The sequence below is a fragment of the Choloepus didactylus genome, chromosome 15 (genome assembly GCF_015220235.1).
Source record: "Choloepus didactylus isolate mChoDid1 chromosome 15, mChoDid1.pri, whole genome shotgun sequence".
In the NCBI taxonomy this organism is placed as follows: domain Eukaryota; kingdom Metazoa; phylum Chordata; class Mammalia; order Pilosa; family Megalonychidae; genus Choloepus; species Choloepus didactylus.
Genome location: NC_051321.1, coordinates 71,362,731 through 71,381,416, shown reverse-complemented (window position 1 = coordinate 71,381,416; position 18,686 = coordinate 71,362,731). Strand labels below are relative to the sequence as shown.

General features: G+C 37.0%; 1 protein-coding gene across 6 annotated transcripts in view; it reads right to left on the bottom strand.

The window, feature by feature from the left end:
* Positions 1 to 18,686, bottom strand: part of KAT6B (lysine acetyltransferase 6B) — a 214,847-nt gene that overhangs the window by 49,244 nt on the left and 146,917 nt on the right. For 4 of the 6 annotated variants that reach the window (XM_037803692.1, XM_037803690.1, XM_037803691.1 and 1 more), the window contains exons 5-12: positions 14,441 to 14,556; positions 14,115 to 14,196; positions 11,560 to 11,692; positions 7,850 to 8,775; positions 6,696 to 6,817; positions 5,001 to 5,116; positions 3,130 to 3,271; positions 429 to 590 (exon numbers count right to left, since the gene is read on the bottom strand). In XM_037803692.1, the coding sequence (XP_037659620.1) occupies positions 429 to 590; positions 3,130 to 3,271; positions 5,001 to 5,116; positions 6,696 to 6,817; positions 7,850 to 8,775; positions 11,560 to 11,692; positions 14,115 to 14,196; positions 14,441 to 14,556 (1,799 nt within the window). The remainder of the gene's footprint in view (positions 1 to 428; positions 591 to 3,129; positions 3,272 to 5,000; positions 5,117 to 6,695; positions 6,818 to 7,849; positions 8,776 to 11,559; positions 11,693 to 14,114; positions 14,197 to 14,440; positions 14,557 to 18,686) is intronic. The other 2 variants (XM_037803694.1, XM_037803695.1) reach the window with 2 other exon arrangements.

Here is an 18,686-nt window from a genome sequence, read left to right as displayed (position 1 = left end):
CCAATGTTCTAACTCACTGAGATGACCATAAAGGGAATGCAATGAGGAGAAATGAGAATTGTCTTAAATGCTACATTATACAGAAACCTTCATGTTGACTCTACTTGAGAGGGAAAAGGAAATAAGCTTCACATCTAGAATATGAAAGATGCTAGGTAGTCTGCAAGACAGGAATTATAGCATTACACAGATGCTGCCAGACAAGACGGCACACAGAGCTCAGCTCCTTTACACACTTCCTAGGCACCGGAGCTTTTGCTGTTTGTTGTTGTTGTTGTTTTAATGAGTCCTGAACAAGAACCTGAGCTTTCCAGAAACATGTGTCATTTATTCAAATTACAATCATAATAAAGCTCTGTCAAAGAATTGGGCGTCAACAAAAACAATTTGAAAAAGAAAATGAAGGTCATGCTGGCTCTTGTTTTTACCTTAGAGAAGTATCCAACCAGATGACAGCCCTTTTCATCATTTTTTGTAAGGACATAAAAAAGGAATGGCTCGACATCATAATACAACGTTTTGTGGTCCAGGAAGAGCTTGGCTAACAAGCAAAGGTTTTGGCAATAAATTTTGCTCATATTCCCATCAACCTAGCAAAAGAAACAGATAACATTATTTTACACAAAAATACCACTCAATATAAAGTTGTTTCTTTGATATGGTATTTCAGGAGGTTTTTATTTTTATTTCTACATTGAGACATTAAAATTTTCCACTAAACAAGTATAGAGTTCATCAGAAAATAGTTGTCATTTGGCAAATCAGAATTCTACCATTTGTATTTCTCTTTAAGCTACTTGAATAAAGGCCAAACCACTAGCAATTGAGTAATTTTTATTTGTAGTTTATTATGAGTTAAAAATGATCAGACATATCCTCCCTCTTTATTTGAACCAAATAAATCTGAATTAAAGGAAATGTAAACAGATCAAAATACTCAAGTAAGTTAATCTTTATTTTGTTTTCAAAAGGGCTTCACACCAAAATAAAATAAATGAACTCTATTATTCCAATTCCCTAGAAGTGTAGATTAGCAAAAGAGGCTTCCATTTTGGTTTTGTCCAGAGCATCATTTTAAATATAATTGGAAAAGATAACATTTCTATGTTGGGAATACTTAGAGAAAGTGAGATGAATGTCAACCTACAGTAAATGCCATGAGTATAGTCTACTTCTATTCAAAATAAAAGAATCAAGCTGTGATACTGAGGGTTATAGACAGGAGGCTAGGCACAGATGCCAATTTCTTTGATCAAATGTAGCTTCTTGTTGAAAAGAGAAAGCACAGCAGATTCAAGAGGAATTTCCCTAGCACTTTTCTTAAGGGAAATGGATATTTGCTAACCAGAGCTCTTTAACAATGAACTTGAGCATTCTTGAGTCTCCCGTGGACCATACGGGTTCTCATATTGCAGAAATTATTTTTAGACTTCATATAAGTATTTCCCTTGGATAAAAGCTAGGTCCCACACATGGCAACATAATCAAATATGGGCAAGGGGCACAGAGGATACAATTCTCTCTTTAATTAAAGGAAATTTTCCTATATTTGGGACTATAGTCCTTCTAGAAATGGTAATATGTTACAAAAAGGAAAAACGGAGATGTATGTATCTGTTAACCAGAAAAATAATGAGAGAGATGACATTCCACTGAAGCAAAATTCTCATCAGTTGGGAAAGGTCTCATATGGCATGCTTTCAAGAGCAACAGATGAAGAGAAGATAGGAAAGTATTAATCTATGATTATTCTTCATTTATTTTAAGAATTATTTAGGAAACTGCTAAAAGTGTCCTACATGCTGCACTTTAAGTATTAACTCAGATTCCAGAACTTGGCACTTATCAAATCTAACTCCTTCAATTATTTTCATGCAAAAATTTTACAAACCTGCTTCTGAATTTGCCCTCTCACCTCTCTCTGGTACAAAAGCACCTGCCCTGGAATAGCAGACCATTCCCTGAAATGCTGCTCTCTCTGGATGAGAACTTCGACTCCACAGGCAGACTTGTGCTGATTAATTTAACAATTAATTAAGGCTAACAATATGTTTGGTCCATGGGGAAACAATGAAAGACAAGTGATTTCCATTTTATTTTGGTTAAAAGAAAGGATCCAAGGCACCAAGGAAGGAGCCAACAGGAAAGACCAACTTGTGGTACTAGTTAAATGTCAAGTGAAAGCAGCTCTCTGGGTCTCGACTGAATGGGACCGGCTGGCATTTCAGATAAAGAAGACATCATGTCTGCTGTGCAAGAAAGGGTTGTTATCAACACCCAAGAATGAAAAGCAATGCACCAAGGTGGGCAACAGAGAAGAAAACAACAAAGCAGAGCAGTAAGAGGTGCTCAACTGGACTGAAGAGAATAAAGGTGAGAATTAAGAAGACCCGTGAATAGACAACAACATGATCTCCATGTGTCTGGTCTCCTCCAGGTACAACTGACTCAGCTAAACTGGATCCCTGAGACTGACAACAGAAACATGATTAAACAATGAAGAGAGGCAAAGACCTTCTGCTGCTAAGTTAATTCTGAAAACACAAAATGTCTTCGAGAAACCCACAATAACAGACACATGGCCACAAGGGGTTCCTGTGAATAGCAGAGTGCTCCAGGGGAGGCCATCCATCCAGATGGGAGGGAGTCCCAACATCTGCTGGGGTCTCACCAAAAGGATTATCCATCCTGCCAAGAAATGGGTGGAAACACAGGTGGATGCGTATTGAAGAGATACGTACAGCTGCTCAATTCCCTGGAAGAATGAGCACCTGCCAGACATTGGCTGTAGCTGCTGAACAAAGCTAATTTCTCTTGCCAAAGAATGTAGAATTTACAAAGAGCTGAGAAGATCATAAATTCACTGCAGCATATATTTACTGTAGAGAGGGATTTGGGGGAAGACAAAAAAGTTAATGTGATAAAGTAGAGAATCCACATCAATCTAAATAGTTACTTAATATGAAAAGATAAACATCCTAAAACATGGAGATATTTTAAAGAGCAGTCTGAATTTAAATATCAAAATTAAATAATATACTTTGCACGTTCTAGAAATATATCAGTACACAGTCAACCATTAGGGGTACTAGGTTTCAAAAAACTGGCTTTTTATTTACACATGCTTACCTCAAATACTGAAAGGTCTTTCCTTCGGTAAATTTCATTTGCTGGAGGATGAAACCATCCACACTTCTTCGAGTGTCTTAGCAAAATGTTTTTACTTTTCATATATTTAAGACAAAATTCACACAGGTAAAGCTTTGGTAATCTGTTACAAGTTTAAAAAATCAAAGAATCTATCAGATTGATTATACTGTTCAGAGGAAAAATGATAAATATTGTTCAATTTTTTCCCAAGGCATTAAAAGGCTCTATAATACTGTATTTGAAACAAATAGCAACCAGCAGTAAAGAGACTATAAAAAGCCTTACATTATTTTTCAATACAACCAATAATACATGCTGTCTTTACTTTGTGAACAAATCATCTGTTTTCTTAGACATGTTCTGGAGAAAGAAAGAGGGCAGTATTGTGTCAGCCAACCATGAATTCTTTTCAAATTTCAGATTTAATGTCAATATTTTTAACAGCATATATGGCCAATGGTGTGACTGCAATAATCTTTTAATAAGAGAGAAGTAGATTTATTATTTTTTTAAATATCTATGTATTTATGAGGCAGAGAAGTTCTAGAATTTAACTGTTTCCATTTCCACTTCTGGATGTGGTACGTTCTATATATAGTCGAATGCAGTAAATGTAGGCCTGAAAGTCAAAAGAGCTAAATTGGTTTCTACCAACTGTACTGACTCTTTGAGTAACAATAAATAAACACCTTTTTCACACCTGCCAATTTTTTCTCCACCTTGAAAATTAGGACATTTATACTTTTACTCTATCCATGCTTAAATGGACACTGTTGGTATTTACAAGAAAATATTGAAAAATACTTTTCAAGGTCTTTGGGGTACAAGAAGAGCAGATCGGTTTTTGGGGAGAGATAGACAATAATAACTTCAAATACTTGTACTTAATATGCAAAATTTATTCAAACCTCTCAGAGCACATGACTTTTATGATTATCCATACAAATTAAAGTTCATAGGTACTAGAAAAAAAAAACTGTTCAAGAACACATAGCCAAGTGGTATAAGCCGGGAAGAGCAATCAAGATTCCTCTCAGTTTGAAACTTAACTTCTAGAACCCCCTCCCCATTTTCTATAGTTACATGATTGGCCAGACACCCACATGGGAGAGAAAAGAACATCTATTCTAGTAGGAAAGCAAATATGTGATCACTGGAAACTCTGCAGACTAAAATAATTGAGAAGATACTAATAAAGTATACTCTGACGTACTCAGAAATCACTTTACAATATATCCATTTTGTAGTCTCTATCTTCTCCTCAGGTTAAAGTCAGCTCAAGATAAATGAAAACTCCAATACCATTATTTACTCTTTTTTTTTTTTTTAACATTTTAGTCACAAATAGATCTAAAAGTAAAGATTTGATGAAGGTCTCTTGAGGCTACCCTCTCTTACCTAGTTCCTCCCGTTTTTCCTTCTTTTCTATATTTCTGTTAAAAACACCTTGAAAACCAAACCCCAGAAATCAGAGATAAAACTAACAGGAAAATGAAAAAAAATAAATGGGGGAAGAAACTACCAAAAATTTACAATGGCTAAAACAAAATTTTTTTCCTGACTTGGTTTCATACAAAATCAACATTTGCCCAATTAACCAAAGTGAGAAAGCATGGTCCAGAAGCTAAACGGTAACATCTCCAACACCTGTGTAATTAAGCAGTGCAAGGCAACTAGCACAGTGAACACTATAAAAAGGTGCTGGCAAAAAAAATAGTTTCGGGAGCACTCAGAATACAGTACCAAAATTTATTTCCCCAAGTCATCTAATGCTTGGTTTATAATCAAGAATTTTCCTACCCCACACACATTACATTAAAGTTAAGCATCTGCCAGGCTTATTCCATTACCTTGCATATTCCTGTGGGTAAGGCGAGGAGTACCAGGTTTGGATTTCATATTTCCCAAATTCTATTACTGAAGGGTACCTGCCACAGTCTTCCACTCCACTTTCACACTCTATTTTCTGTCAGAGAAAAACAAAAGAACAAAATAAAACATAAATATTAGAAGAAGATACTCTTCACTTACTTTTTGATTCTTTCATCCATGCCTATGAAAACCTGTAAAGACCAGAGCACTAAGCTTCATTGTGAATTATCATGTTGTTTAAAAAAGCACTGTAGGCTCTTGTGAAATAATGATCACCTCTGTATAAGATTCATATATAAATAAACTAATACCCTGAGAAACAGTACTGCAAAGGTAGGAAGTGAGCATGAAGTAATTATATACAAATGTCTACTGGACTGAATTAAGGATCTGTCGCAATGTTCAAACAGAGGATGAGCTTATAAGACAATGTGGCTGTTACACACTCTCACAGTCCCCTGTAACTCCAGTAAGTAATATTTAACCAGACTGTATTTAAATCACCAATTGTGAAATTGGTGGTTTAATGCTCGTCTTCCAATACGAGACAGCAGTAAGCTTGAGGTTAAGGAATTTGCCTGCCCGGTTCACCTGGAATCCCCAGTGTCATGCCCAGCACAGTACCCGATACATAACAAGAAGTATTTCTTGAGTGAAAAGGCCAGTTTTACCGTGTTGGAAAGGAAGGGATTTAGATTTGGCAGCATCCTTCAGATAATGGCCTGTTGCTCATCATGTTTATACATGAATGCCAGAAGTAGGCTGAAAAAATGGTAATATTTTAAGACTTCAACCCTTAATGATTTGTGGGAAAATCTTGACATTTATCTTAGCTATATGAAAAACAATAAAAAGCATTCTGATAGGGGCAGAATGAAAAATGGAAATAAATATCCAAGAGCCCCAAAGGTAGAACACATCAGAGGTATTTAACCAAACTGGCTGCTACTAAAAGTTTAAAAGACTTTAGATAATCCTCTACCCCCAAAAAGGAAGCAGGATGGGGTAGGGAGTCTAACTGTAAATATTGTCCTACAGAAACTGATGATAAGAAATTTCCCATAGAAACTGAACAAGAAATTCATGATTCATAAAACAAAATATTAGACTTCTCAAAGAAGCCTTGCCTTTCAATGTTTTGGTGACAATAACCTAAGTAGAGTTAATATTTTAAGTGGAATAAGAAATTACTGGACAATGAAAAAAAGTGACTACAAATGAGCATGAAACCCAATATAGCATTTATCAATGCCAAAGATAAAAATACGAGACATATTTTACATGGTCAGTCATCTCTATTGGAAGACGCATTGGTAAATTTTAAAGCAACATTCTTTTTGCTAAAGATTTAAAATTGCCCTGTTCTAAATTTAGGCAAAAATCATCAGAAATCTCTATTCCTTCACACCTAAGAAGGGCTTTTCAAAATCATGCCCCAACTACTGCTACTCATCTATTTTGTGAGACTAGCTGAACCCTCACCTATTTTCAGGAGTGGAGACAACTCTATAAACTCATTGCTTTTGAACGTACATTCTACAATGAGCATGCTAACAGTTCAAGAATCATAAGGGATTTTGAGGAAGACTCTCCATTAAATCAAAGCAGTAATTTCATATGAGTAGTTAAAAACCACATATCCTTGTTACCATAATGTGGTATTCTGGCCTTACCTCCCAAGAAAGTTCCTGCGCCTGCTTAAAAATATCCAAATCTTCTTCAGTAACGGTCTCCTTGTTTCCAATCACATTTACATCTGTACTTTCTTGTTTGATGCTTATTTTGATTTCAGTATCTGTTATTTAAAACCAGCAAAAAGTGTATTCACTGACTTGCATCACCAGTAACCACCTTACATTACCAAAATGGCACCAAATTAGCATAGTGGGCAAGTAGGGATCATTGTTTCTTTCTTTCTTTTTTTTTTTTTTTTAGCTTTATAAGCTTTTACATCTATGCACTGCTCATCAATCCAGCACAACCCTTTCCCTGCTGTACCCAAATTTTCATTGGCATTTATCACTGTCATCTTTTTATAGATACCATAAATATGAGGGGAAGTAAGAACAAAACAAAGCAAAATCATATTTTCAACTGAGATCAGAAGTTACACCAATGTCTAGTTATAGACTTCCATTATCAGCTTTGAGATAATAAAATCTATCATTTTGTCCAAATGACATATTTTTGGCATTTTTTTGTTGTTGTTCTTTTATAAAGAGTAGCAAATGTAATGGGCCAATTGGTTAAATGAAATTATGAAATCGCTTTTCTTCCTAAGGTGGATATACACACAAACGCACTCACATCCAAAAGCACACATCACAGAATCACAGATCAGACTTTGTGGAGACTGAAGCAGGATGAACTTTGTCATGAAAAAGCAATGGAGCAGAGGGAAATGAAAAGCTGAAACAACCCCTGTTGGGAGCACTGACAGCACACAGCCCAACAGCACCGGGGCCAAAGAGGCAGCAGGGGAAAGAACATGGCAGAAGCATGACAGTGGCTACTCATGCGGGACTACAAAGCCATCAGCAATGCTATGAAGGCATCTGGGGGTCCTAGTGTCACTACAAATGGAAGTAAATAATAAAAGGTGGGAGAGTATTAGTTGGAAAAACAACATTTTGGAAGTTTAGTCAGCATTAGAAAAAGGTCAAAGTTTCACTGCTTCTGTATGAAAGTGAAGTGAGAACAAGAGAAATAGCTAAGACCTATGTGACAAATAGGAATTGATTTATATATAGATATATATTTTTGGGGGGGGGGTTGGGGAAAAAGGGACGGGACGCAGGTTTGGTTGGAGCTTTGACCTTTTGCTTACCATCATCCTGATCAGGTTTAATCCTTCCGTCTGCCAAGCTCCCCTTCCCTGGTGAGGGGGTCCCCATCTGAGGGGTCACTTTATATTTTAATCTGCCTAGCATCCTGTGCTTTTTAAAGAAAGTTGTTCGCTTGAAGTGAGCAATTGCTTTAAAAATACGTCCTCTAGCCATCCCCCAGCTGGAGGAGGAGGAGTGAGAAATAAACCTATTTCTAATATCTCTTTTTCCAAAGAAATGGAGTTTAGATTTTGCGGTGGAAGATAATTCAGTTTTACGACGCATACGTTTGGGTGGTGCATAACTTGGGTGTCCCTTTTTTCGAGTCTGTCCCTGAGTGGTATAGATATGAGAAAGTCCATCAAAGAGTGCCTTCAGCTGGCTGTTATTAGTAAGACTGCTGAAGGAGGGCACACTGGACTGGCTGGAAGAACTCTGGGGAGAAGTAGAAGAAGTGCTGGACTTTTGTGAACTGGGGCTCTGACCAGAGATGGGGGTTGGGGGTAGAAGTGAAGAAGGTGGAGGTTTTAGCTTTTGTGTGGTACCTGTAGCCAACACATGAGAAGTGCATGACTGTTTCTGAGAGACCTTTTTCCTTGGACGATAGTGCTTTGAAAAGTCTATTATTTCACCTCGTGATCTGCGACCATCAGGTGATGGTGTAAAAAACTTAGTAAGGCCATCAATGAGCCCTTTGGTTTTCTTGTTAACTTTAAGTGTAGAGGCAGAAATGTAGGTGGAGGTGGTGGTGATTTTGGTGGTGGCACCAGGCCGAGTGGGGTCTGTAACAGCCAATCTGCTGCTTGAGTCCTTCCCAGATGCAGCATGACCAGATGAAGGTGTGGTACAGACTTTAGTCTTTTGACCCCTACCAGGTGACCCCCTTCCTGTGAATGCATTCATGGATCCTTCATCACTGGTTACAGACCTAGGCAAAAATTTAGAGAATAGTATCAGCATTTGAAAGAATGATAAAGATATCTAAAAGCAATTTTATAGCAACTAGATGCATTCAATGTGCTTAAACTTAAGAAAACGAACTGCACCCCCAAGAACTGCTTTTGTGTGTGCGCCACCACCTAGATGTTTTTGTGTTAAAAAACGTAGGTAGCAGCAACTGCATTTGCATGCCATGATTCTCCCAGTGCCCCTCCAACAGGTGTTGGAAGAATTCAGGTGGACCCAAGAGCACTGAAAACATGAAAGATTCTGAAGAGTCTAAAAGAATGCCCAATGCTTTAATATAACTTAAAATAAAAAGGGAAGTTACCCCTTGTATTGTCACAAATAATTATGATTTCCTGAGATATCTTTTTTAAAGTACTAAAGGAAATAAGTCAAATGTGGTGTCTGGAAGCAAAAGTGTAAGTTTATCTAATCTCTAGGTAAAAGCAATTTTTAACTCAATTTGAATATTTATATAAGTAGAGTTTGGGTATGTCTAAAATTTGTAAAGAAAGCATTAAAAGATACCTTCTCCCCCTTAGCAGTTTATGCTTAGGATGATAAGATAACCAATAATACTCTCTTAGGAGAGAAAACAATTAGTTACGGAATAAAATATTGCTAACAACAATAGCAAAAAACTGAAGTAATGATTAAAGAAAAGCTACAGCGGGTCAGACATGAATGGAGAGTCTGGTGAAGCAGCAGCACATTTACCATGGCCATTATCAGACACTTGGCACCAGGATCGACACACTGGCTGTCTGCTGGGCTCTGCCCATCCTGCTGCGTGGTCAGCAGAGACCCAGAGGTCACCCCATTAACGCAGCTGCAGCTGTGCACGCGAACAGCAGCTGACTGCCTTCACCTCAGGCGAGGGTTTGGAAAGCTACCCACTTTGCAGCATAGATTTTATACAATGGAAACATCTGCATGTGAATTATGCCAGTGCTGGGGCCCAAGAAAGTGCTTTTAAAACGATCAGTTTAGCTGAAGGCTAATAATGAAGAAATGGGATCCTGAAAATGATATTAATTACAAAAATATCTTAAGTAAGTAAAAATAGAATAGCATGTTTTAGTGGTCATCTTGAACACAAAGATTGAATGAACAAATTTCAGCAGTTTGCTGAAGGGGAGGCTGGTTTATAAATGGGGCACACTGGTTGGCTCATCTGAGGCAGCTCAATTGCCAAGGGCTTGCCTTTGCCCAATGCCACCGATTCAGCCAAATCAGGTTAACGCTGGAGATGTCTAGTGTCACTAGAAGACAGATTACCAATAAATAACTCATCCAGTCTAAAATGTTTCACATCAGAATGCTGCATTTGTATTGTATCTGGAACCGATTGCCTAAAAACGATAATATGCTTATAAAGCACGTAAATAGGAAAATTCCCTAGATTGTCTTAAAAATTCCTAAGCTCAAAGGACAATTTTACGCAAACAAAAAGTTAGGATTGGTGCCAGATACAATTTTCAGCTGTGTCCTTTGTTTAGAAAGTCTATATTCTAATTTGTTTCTTTTAATTGGACCCTGAGGATACAGTCCCATTTTGAGAAGAATGCTTACTCAGGATGAATGCAAAAACATATCACTTCTACTTCGAATGATGCTAACATGAGAGATTTTATTCATAAATAGGTTTCATGTTTGCCTCTAGAAATATTAACAAAAATTTCACTAAAAAAATGTCCACCTACTAAAGCGTTCTCATAAAGTTTCTTAGAAAACTCTAGGAAGGAGCCTACATTTTAAATTTCTCCTTTGGGAGATAAAGATATGGGAGGGTACTATTTTTTTGAGACCAGGTGATATACTCAACTGCTTCAGATAATAATTGGGGGGAAAAAGAGTAAGCGGGTAATATTCTTGGGTGTTGTCCATGCTGTGTGCAGAGCTCCTCCTACTCATTTTGACATCACAGTAACCCTTGCACTAAACCTAAAGAGATGGGTAAAGAACTGCTTCAAACATGCAAGTCTACTGCTTTCACCTGCAAATCTTTAACGCTGAGAGTCAAATCTATACTCTGAAGAGGTTACAAAAACCTACCCATTTCACCCCTTAGCTTTTCTCTGCTTCTCTCGTCAGGTAATTCCTGCTAAATTCTCTGCTGGGCTTTAATGGAACTATATGGCAACAGAACAGTGGAGACGGGGTTATCATAGTAGATATGCAGGTCACTGTGAATATGTTATTTCTCATATACATCTGTACACGTCTGCATCACCAAATGTTGCTGTTTAAATCTTTGGGGGCAAACTTCAGGACAGTCATTTTAGGTTTGTCAAAAGTTCCTATTTCATAAACAGGATCTTAAAAAGTTGTTATACTAAATTAGTATCAGAAGAGAGGGTCTCTTTCTAAAATGTTATCTGGAGTGACAAGAGATTCACTTAGACAAGGACAAATCCCTACCTTGTTTTAAAATTCCTATAAAATATTTATTTCAGTAAGCTCTTCTAATGCTCAGCCAATAATAAAGGAGGCTGAACAAGTGTTTCCAATTCTTATATTCCTCAGCTCGAAAAATGTCACTTAGTATCACAGCTACTACAGACAGAAGACCTCAAAATGCCAATTGTAATTAAAGATGTTATTTTCAAGAAATTTTCACAGCTTATGCAAAAGGAGAAATAGTCCTGACCCTTAAGCTTGCAAAAATGATGCTTAAAAAGTCTATTGGAATCTGTGGGGGGGGGTTACAATCACCTATATTTTAAAGCACAACATAAAAATTTCTTTCGATAAGATCTCAACCTACAACAATCGTTGCTTTAATTTATTTTTCGGTCGTCCAATGGGTTTTGCATATCGTCGTTTTATTTGTGCAGCTTTCTCATGAAGTAGTTTTCTTCCCTTTTTCTTTGGTCTGCAGACTTGGCAAATCCACATCCCTGAATTGATATATATACGAGAAAAATATTTTAATGTTTCATTTTAGGAGAAGATACTAAATATACACTGCAGCTTTAATAAGCTGCCCAAGGATGTCTGTTTGCAGAACTTTATTCCAGAAAGTGGATTCCCTTTTGTCATTGTCCTCAGGAAGCCATCATTAAAGGTCAATTTCCTGCGGACAAGGTGATGAGAGCAGAGGGCTGCCCCTATCTCAGAACCAGGAGCCTGTTCCCATGTCCCCAAACCCACCCCCCACATAAATACATATGAAAAAACTGGCCCCTGTCGAAAATGGATCTTTTCACTGGGGGAAGAAGGGGTGGAGATGAGGGGGCACAACATTTTCAATTCAATGAATTTCTGGAACAACTAGAAAAAATATTTGTTTTATTGTCTCTTTCTGGAAATTTTCAACACTAAAAAAAAAATCACTATACAATATAATTTTTAAGTTATAAGTTTAGATTTAAGTAGTGGAGCTACAATAATTAAAATTAGAGATCTGGCATAGGGAAACAAGACCATGAATAAGAACTAAAAGACCTACAGAGACTAAAGAAAGGTTTAGTATATCAAAAGGTCCTATTTTACATCAGTGGGGAAAGGATGAAATGATTCAATAACTGGTGATAGAACAAATAGCTATCCATCTGGAAGGAACAGAATTATGTCCTGTCCTTTACAAAAATAAATTCTAGGCAGATGAAATATTATAATATGAAAAAATAAAAACGCTAAAACTACAAGGAAAAATATGTGGATATTTATATAATCTAAGCATGACTGACATTTAAGACTGAAGCCATAAAGAAAAAGATTCATGGCTTTGACTACATAAAATATAAAGACCTTCTGCAAATCAGTAAGAGAAAGGTGAAAACTCCAACAGAAAAATGCTTAATGTATAAAAACAGACACTTCACAAAAGATTATGTACAAATGGCCAATAATCATAAGAAAAAATGTTCAATCTCACTACTCAAAGAAAAAACACATCATTTTCTCTACTATCATGTTGGTAAAAATTTTAAAATTAAACTGTATTTCACTGAATGTAAGATATTATTGACTATAAGATGCATCTGATTTCAAAACTGTTAAAATGTAAGACAACAACAAAAACAAAACGTATCTTAGACTCAATGGAATACAGTGACAGTGAGCCCTGACCACAATGCAGGGCAACAGGTATTCCCACACATCGATAGTTGGTATGAAAACAGACACACACAGTCTTTCATGTACATAGCCTTTGATCAAGCAATTTCTCCCCTAGGAGTGTATCTTAAGGAAATAATCGTGGATGGAAAAAATGGGAAACATTTGTAATGCCCACCATAGTGGAATCGGTTAAATAAATTATGGCTCATTTACACATGGGGTTGCAAAATCTAATACCTTCAGGAACCACCCAGGTTTAATATATGTAACCGAAGCAAGCTGGAATGTAAGACAAGAGGGAGTAGTAAGACTGTGACAAAATGAAGCATGCATACCCAACCCAAAGGATTCAAATCCAAATTTAAAAAAAAATACTGTGCCAAAAAAGCATATTGTGGCCCAAGGTCACCAGGTCTATAGCTCCTGCTCTCTACTACGGAGTTTTACACACTCATTAAAAACCATGTTTAGGAGAACACTTGATATGGGAATGCTTACAATCTATTATTAAATGGGGTGTGGAAAATAAGTTTACAGAAACATGCATAGAATGTACTGTTTCTTTTTTAAGGGGGGTGGGGGGTGCGCAGGGAAAGAAATTCCAAATCATTTTTCTTTGTATTCCTTTTTGCCTATCTGTATTTTCCAGGTCTTCTATGCCTATCAATTTTGCAATAAAAAGGCAAATTTATTTTTAAAATGTTTAATACATTGCAAAATGAGAAAAAGAAGCTGAGCTAGGTTGACTTACACAATAAACAGAGAAGAAAATCCATATTCTACCAGATAATCAGCTTTAAGATAGATTAGGCGCTCACATTCAAGATATCAATGAATGGCCAAGAAAAATGCAATGGTGTCATGTCATATGGAATCCTCATTATCACCATCACCAAAAATACATGATTCCATACCCCTGAAAACTATATTAAATAATATGGAGAGTGTTTTAAAGTTTTGACCTACCCAGTATAAACTAATTCTAATAGGGGAGTGGTTTCAGGAGAGGAGGAATGGTCTTTTTATCCCTGTGTCTGAATTGGAGTCTTTATTATATATATTACCCCATATATTACCCCCAAACTAAATGCTTTTATACTCCTTTCTTTACAGCCTATGCTAAACCCACCAACATAGGGAAGATGGGATGGGTGAAAAAATGCTTAAGGAATTTGTATACCTCTGAGCTGTCAGACGTCAGGTCAAGGCTAAAAAGTAGTTAATAAAATGCATTTTCAATATCGTTTAAATGTTCACCTTTTGGCATTCTGGAAAGTGGTGGGTCACAGCACTCCATATGGAATCCTCTATCACAGGAGTCACAAAAAAGCATATTATCCTGTAATATAACATATTAGAGATGGAATGAGACTAAAACCAACTGCAAAAGGCCCCAAATTCTTACATTCTCAGACAAACAACAATGAAATATAATGAAGGAGCACCAAGATCCCTGGTGAGGTTTACCATCGCATGTATTTAAAAGTCGGAAAAGAAAACAGGAACACTCTGCAACAAAGAAAAAACTCCACACTGAAATGAACCCTTTGCCTGGAGATACACTACTTGAGGGGCATACTCACTGCGTTTTTGCCTTGGATTCTACATGCACTGCACGTCTTGCATTCAATACACTGCCACCTCAACGCCTTCACATTTGTTGTTAACTCAGGACAAAACTTCAAACAGGATGGATGTCCTATAAGAATAAAAAGCAAACTGCTTTATGATACTGGTGCCTTAGATTTTTTAACACACCCATTAATATTAAATATTAATATTTAATGGGTGGTTGATGATACCAGTCCAAGAACCTTAGGATCTTGGAAATACAAAAGGATCAGAGAACCCAAATCACAGACTTCGCTTTCTGCTGTCTTTTTTTTTTTGCCCTGAATGCAATGGAATGACTATGCAAAAGTTTTCCCTCAGAGAACTTTGGAAAATTGATACCAATTCTAAACACCAGTCTTTGAGAACTTGAAGATTACTTATGCGCACATCATGTTTTCACTCTTGTGCCTTCTGTTAGAGCTCCGGCACTCAACATCTTTATTAACCTCCATTTACCTGGAGTTTCCTGATTTGCTGGACTCTCTGGAGGAAGTGCCAAAATTCAGACAACTGCTGCTGCTCTCTGTACATGATATCATAAAACTAAAAACAACAGTTAGCTGAACAAAAAATTGGGGCTGCTTAATGTAATGTAACTACAAATGCCTAAATAAATAAATAAATAATCCAGTCATATATGAGGAACATCTCATATATGTCTAGGTCCCTGAATTTAAATTCTGGAAGTACGAGCAGAAACTGTGAATCTGAGGAAGAGTCAAGTTGAAAGATCTAGATCAAATGGAATATGCCACCAAGCATACCCTCAGCAGGTTCTCCCTGTTTTTCTGAGCATTCTGCTTTTCCACACTGTTTGCAGCACACTTTTCATCTAGCAGCTCTCCACACACCAAGTCTTAACTGCTCACACCACAGATGAAAACTGTAGACCCTGAGGGGTAGCGCCATTCAAAGAGCCTAGCTAGGCTGCACTGGGTCATAAAATCTTCCAAAAGGTTTGGGGAACATATGACTAGACTTTTTGGAAGGCAGTTCAGTCTAAAATCTGATGGTCTTTTACCACATAAACATGGGGAGATCTCCAAACTAGATTTTATTTTTCTAGATCTGGTCTTTAAATAGTAAGAACATTAGTAAATCCCATGTGAAAGAACTCAGTATAACTAAGCGGCAAAGGAAATGTGAGGGGTAATAAAATTTTTTTTAAAAAAGCAGATTCTGCAATTTAAAAACTTCTATAATTTCCTGACTTTGGCAGGCTCATTGTTTAAATATGTATTTTGGGTTGCTGCCAAAAAGTCCCTTAACAGGTGCTTCATAAAATTCCACCCACCAGGAGATTTGGCTTTTTGAAGTAAAAACATTCAAAATCAATCATCGATACCATTAATAAAAGCACACTATTCCTGGGTTTAAAAAAAAAAAAACCTAAACATCTGTATTTAAGATGTTGAGAGAATAAAATGTTGTCACAGGATTATGCTCTCGGGCAGGAGACACCCAGGCAGATACATTTAACCTATGACACCATTCTTTTACAAGGCCTTCTCTCATTCAAATGAATGTGGAGGAAAAGTTTAAATATATAAAAATGGTATCAATCACCTCTTTCTGCTCAAGAACAGCAAACAAAGACAGCTTGCTCCTCGACTTAAAGAAATATACTCCAAAGGGAGATGGGAGAAGTCTACTTTGATCAGCCCCCAATATAGTGAAGGGGGGAGGGACTCAACTTTTAAAGAACAGCAATTTAAATTCCACTCTTAAAATAGGTCCCATCAGCTTAAAAGTATACCATTTACTTCCTTTTTTCCCCCTTTATTACCTCCTGTAAATCATACATCACTGGCACATATGACCTCAATTTCATGCACTGAATTTTTCCCGCCGTAAAAATCTGCTTTTGTACTTTGCAGGTTAATATTCAACAACCAAAGTAGTTCACATCATACTACAATTTACTATTTATTCTCACCGATATCCTATGAAAGATAGTGCTTTTAATAATTATACATTTTGAAAATTAATGGATTTCAGCCATTTTCAATCAAGAGCAAGCAATATTCTTTCTCTTAATGCTTTCTCTCATGTTAAACTATATTATATCTCAAGTACTACCATTTAAGCTACCCTGTCAAATTCCAAATTCTTCATCCTATTCTGCCCAAAGGAATTGGCCACAGATCCCTTCCAGCTCTAAATTTCTATGATTCTGTAAAGGATACTGAAGGATGAAGAAACACTTCCATTTTATTTTCTCACAACCAATTTAAAAATAACACAAAAAACTGTAACCGAGTCTTGATATGCTTTCTGTATAAAAATTAGATAAAGGAAAATAACATTATTGATAATGTGATTCCTTAAACCCCATTTAGCCATTCTATAAACCCAATAATTCCCTCTAAAATTCTAGTTCTCTCTGCTGGCACAATTCTTGGTGGTTTGTTTTTCTGGAGTTTTATTTTGTGGCTTGTAATTTATCAGATGTGAGAGCCATAATATATATACATATATATATTTGTTCACTCATTCATTCTTACTACAAACACATACAAGCATCAATAGCTTAGAGTAGTTTTATCTAGCCCCAAACCAAAGGAATACTGATTAAAATTAAAGTTGCTAAATAAAATGAAAAAAATAAAAAATAATAGTAATAAATTTTTAAAATTAAAAAAAAAAAATTTTTTTTCACAAGTCCTAAATAGGACCACAAATGGTAGAAATGATCTTTGGATGAAATACTGTGGAAGGAAAAAACATGGGCTCTGTCATAGACAGAGTAATGTCCCCTCACCCACCCAAGGATGTCTAAACCTGAATCCCCATAACCTGTAAATATTTTACCTTTCATAGCAAAAGAGACTTTGCAAGTGTGACTAAGGTGCAGACCCTGAGATGGGGAAATTGTCCTGGGTTATCTGGATGGGCACAATGTAATTACATCAGTCCTCAAAGTGAGGACCTTTCCCAGCTGGGTTAGAGAGATGGGAGGAAGGGGAGGTTTGAGGCCTGAGAGGGGCTTCACCCACTGTGGCTGGCTTTGCAGATGGGAGAACTGGGCCATGATCCAAGGAATGTGGGTGGGCTCTAGAAGCTAGAAACGGCCTTTGGCCTGACAGCCAGCAAGAAAATGGGAATCTCAGTCCTACAAGCACAAGGAACTGAATTCTGTCAACAATCCAAATGAACAAGCAAACAGATCCTTTACTAGCATCTCCAGAAAGGAATACAGCCACATCAACACCTGAATTTTAACCCGCTGAGACCCATGTCAGACTTCTGACCAGCAGAACTGTAAGATAGCAAATGTGAGTTGTTTTAAGCCACTGAATTTGTGGTTATTTGTTACAGCAGAAATAAAAAACTGGGCCCCTTGAGCTATCTGACCATCTGTCCATCTGTCCTTCTTTCAATTAATATTTAATGAACAATGGAGACACAGTTAGATAAAAGACCGACATGGCTCCCACGATTTCCAATCATACAGTCTAGGAGAAAAGACAGACATTAAACAAGAATTAACATTAACATGTGATGACAGCATGGATGGGGACTATGGAAGAATCCTGGAGGTGAGGGGACGGCCTCCCTAAAGAAGAAACCCAAAGAATGAGTAAGATTAGCTGGAACCAGAGCGGGAGAACGGGGGAGACAGAATGTAAAGAGGTTCAGAGGAGGAGCAGAACATGATGAATTCAAGACGAGGAAAGAAGTCCAATATAATTAGTGTACAAAACATGAAGGGGTGATAAGGTAATGTCGGTTGGGGTTAACAGGAGCCCAGTCCAGAAGAGTCTTCTGGACTACATTAAAGAAGTTGGGATTTTTCTACAGATACCTGGTAGGAAATTCTGTGATCACATTTACAATTTAAAAAGATAACTTAGGCTACAGTATGGAAAATAGATGAGGGGAAAGAGGGTCAAGATTAGATTTAAGTCATTAAAATAGCAGAAGTAAGTAGGGCTTATGGGGGTAATTGGAAAAGTTGATGGATATATTACAATGTAGAATCAATGTGTTTTCAGTGATTGCTTGATACAAAGGGAGGAGACAAGGATGGTTCCAAATTTCTGGCTTGTGAAACTGAATGACTGGCTGATGGTGTGCCATTTGGGAAATCCCTGGGGGGAAGTTTTTGTTTGCTGATTTGGGGGGTGGGAGGTATGGGGAGCAGTATAAGGTTGATGAACTGTTCAGGGTATTAATTTTGAGGAGCCTATGGGACATCCAAGTAGAGAAGCTCTT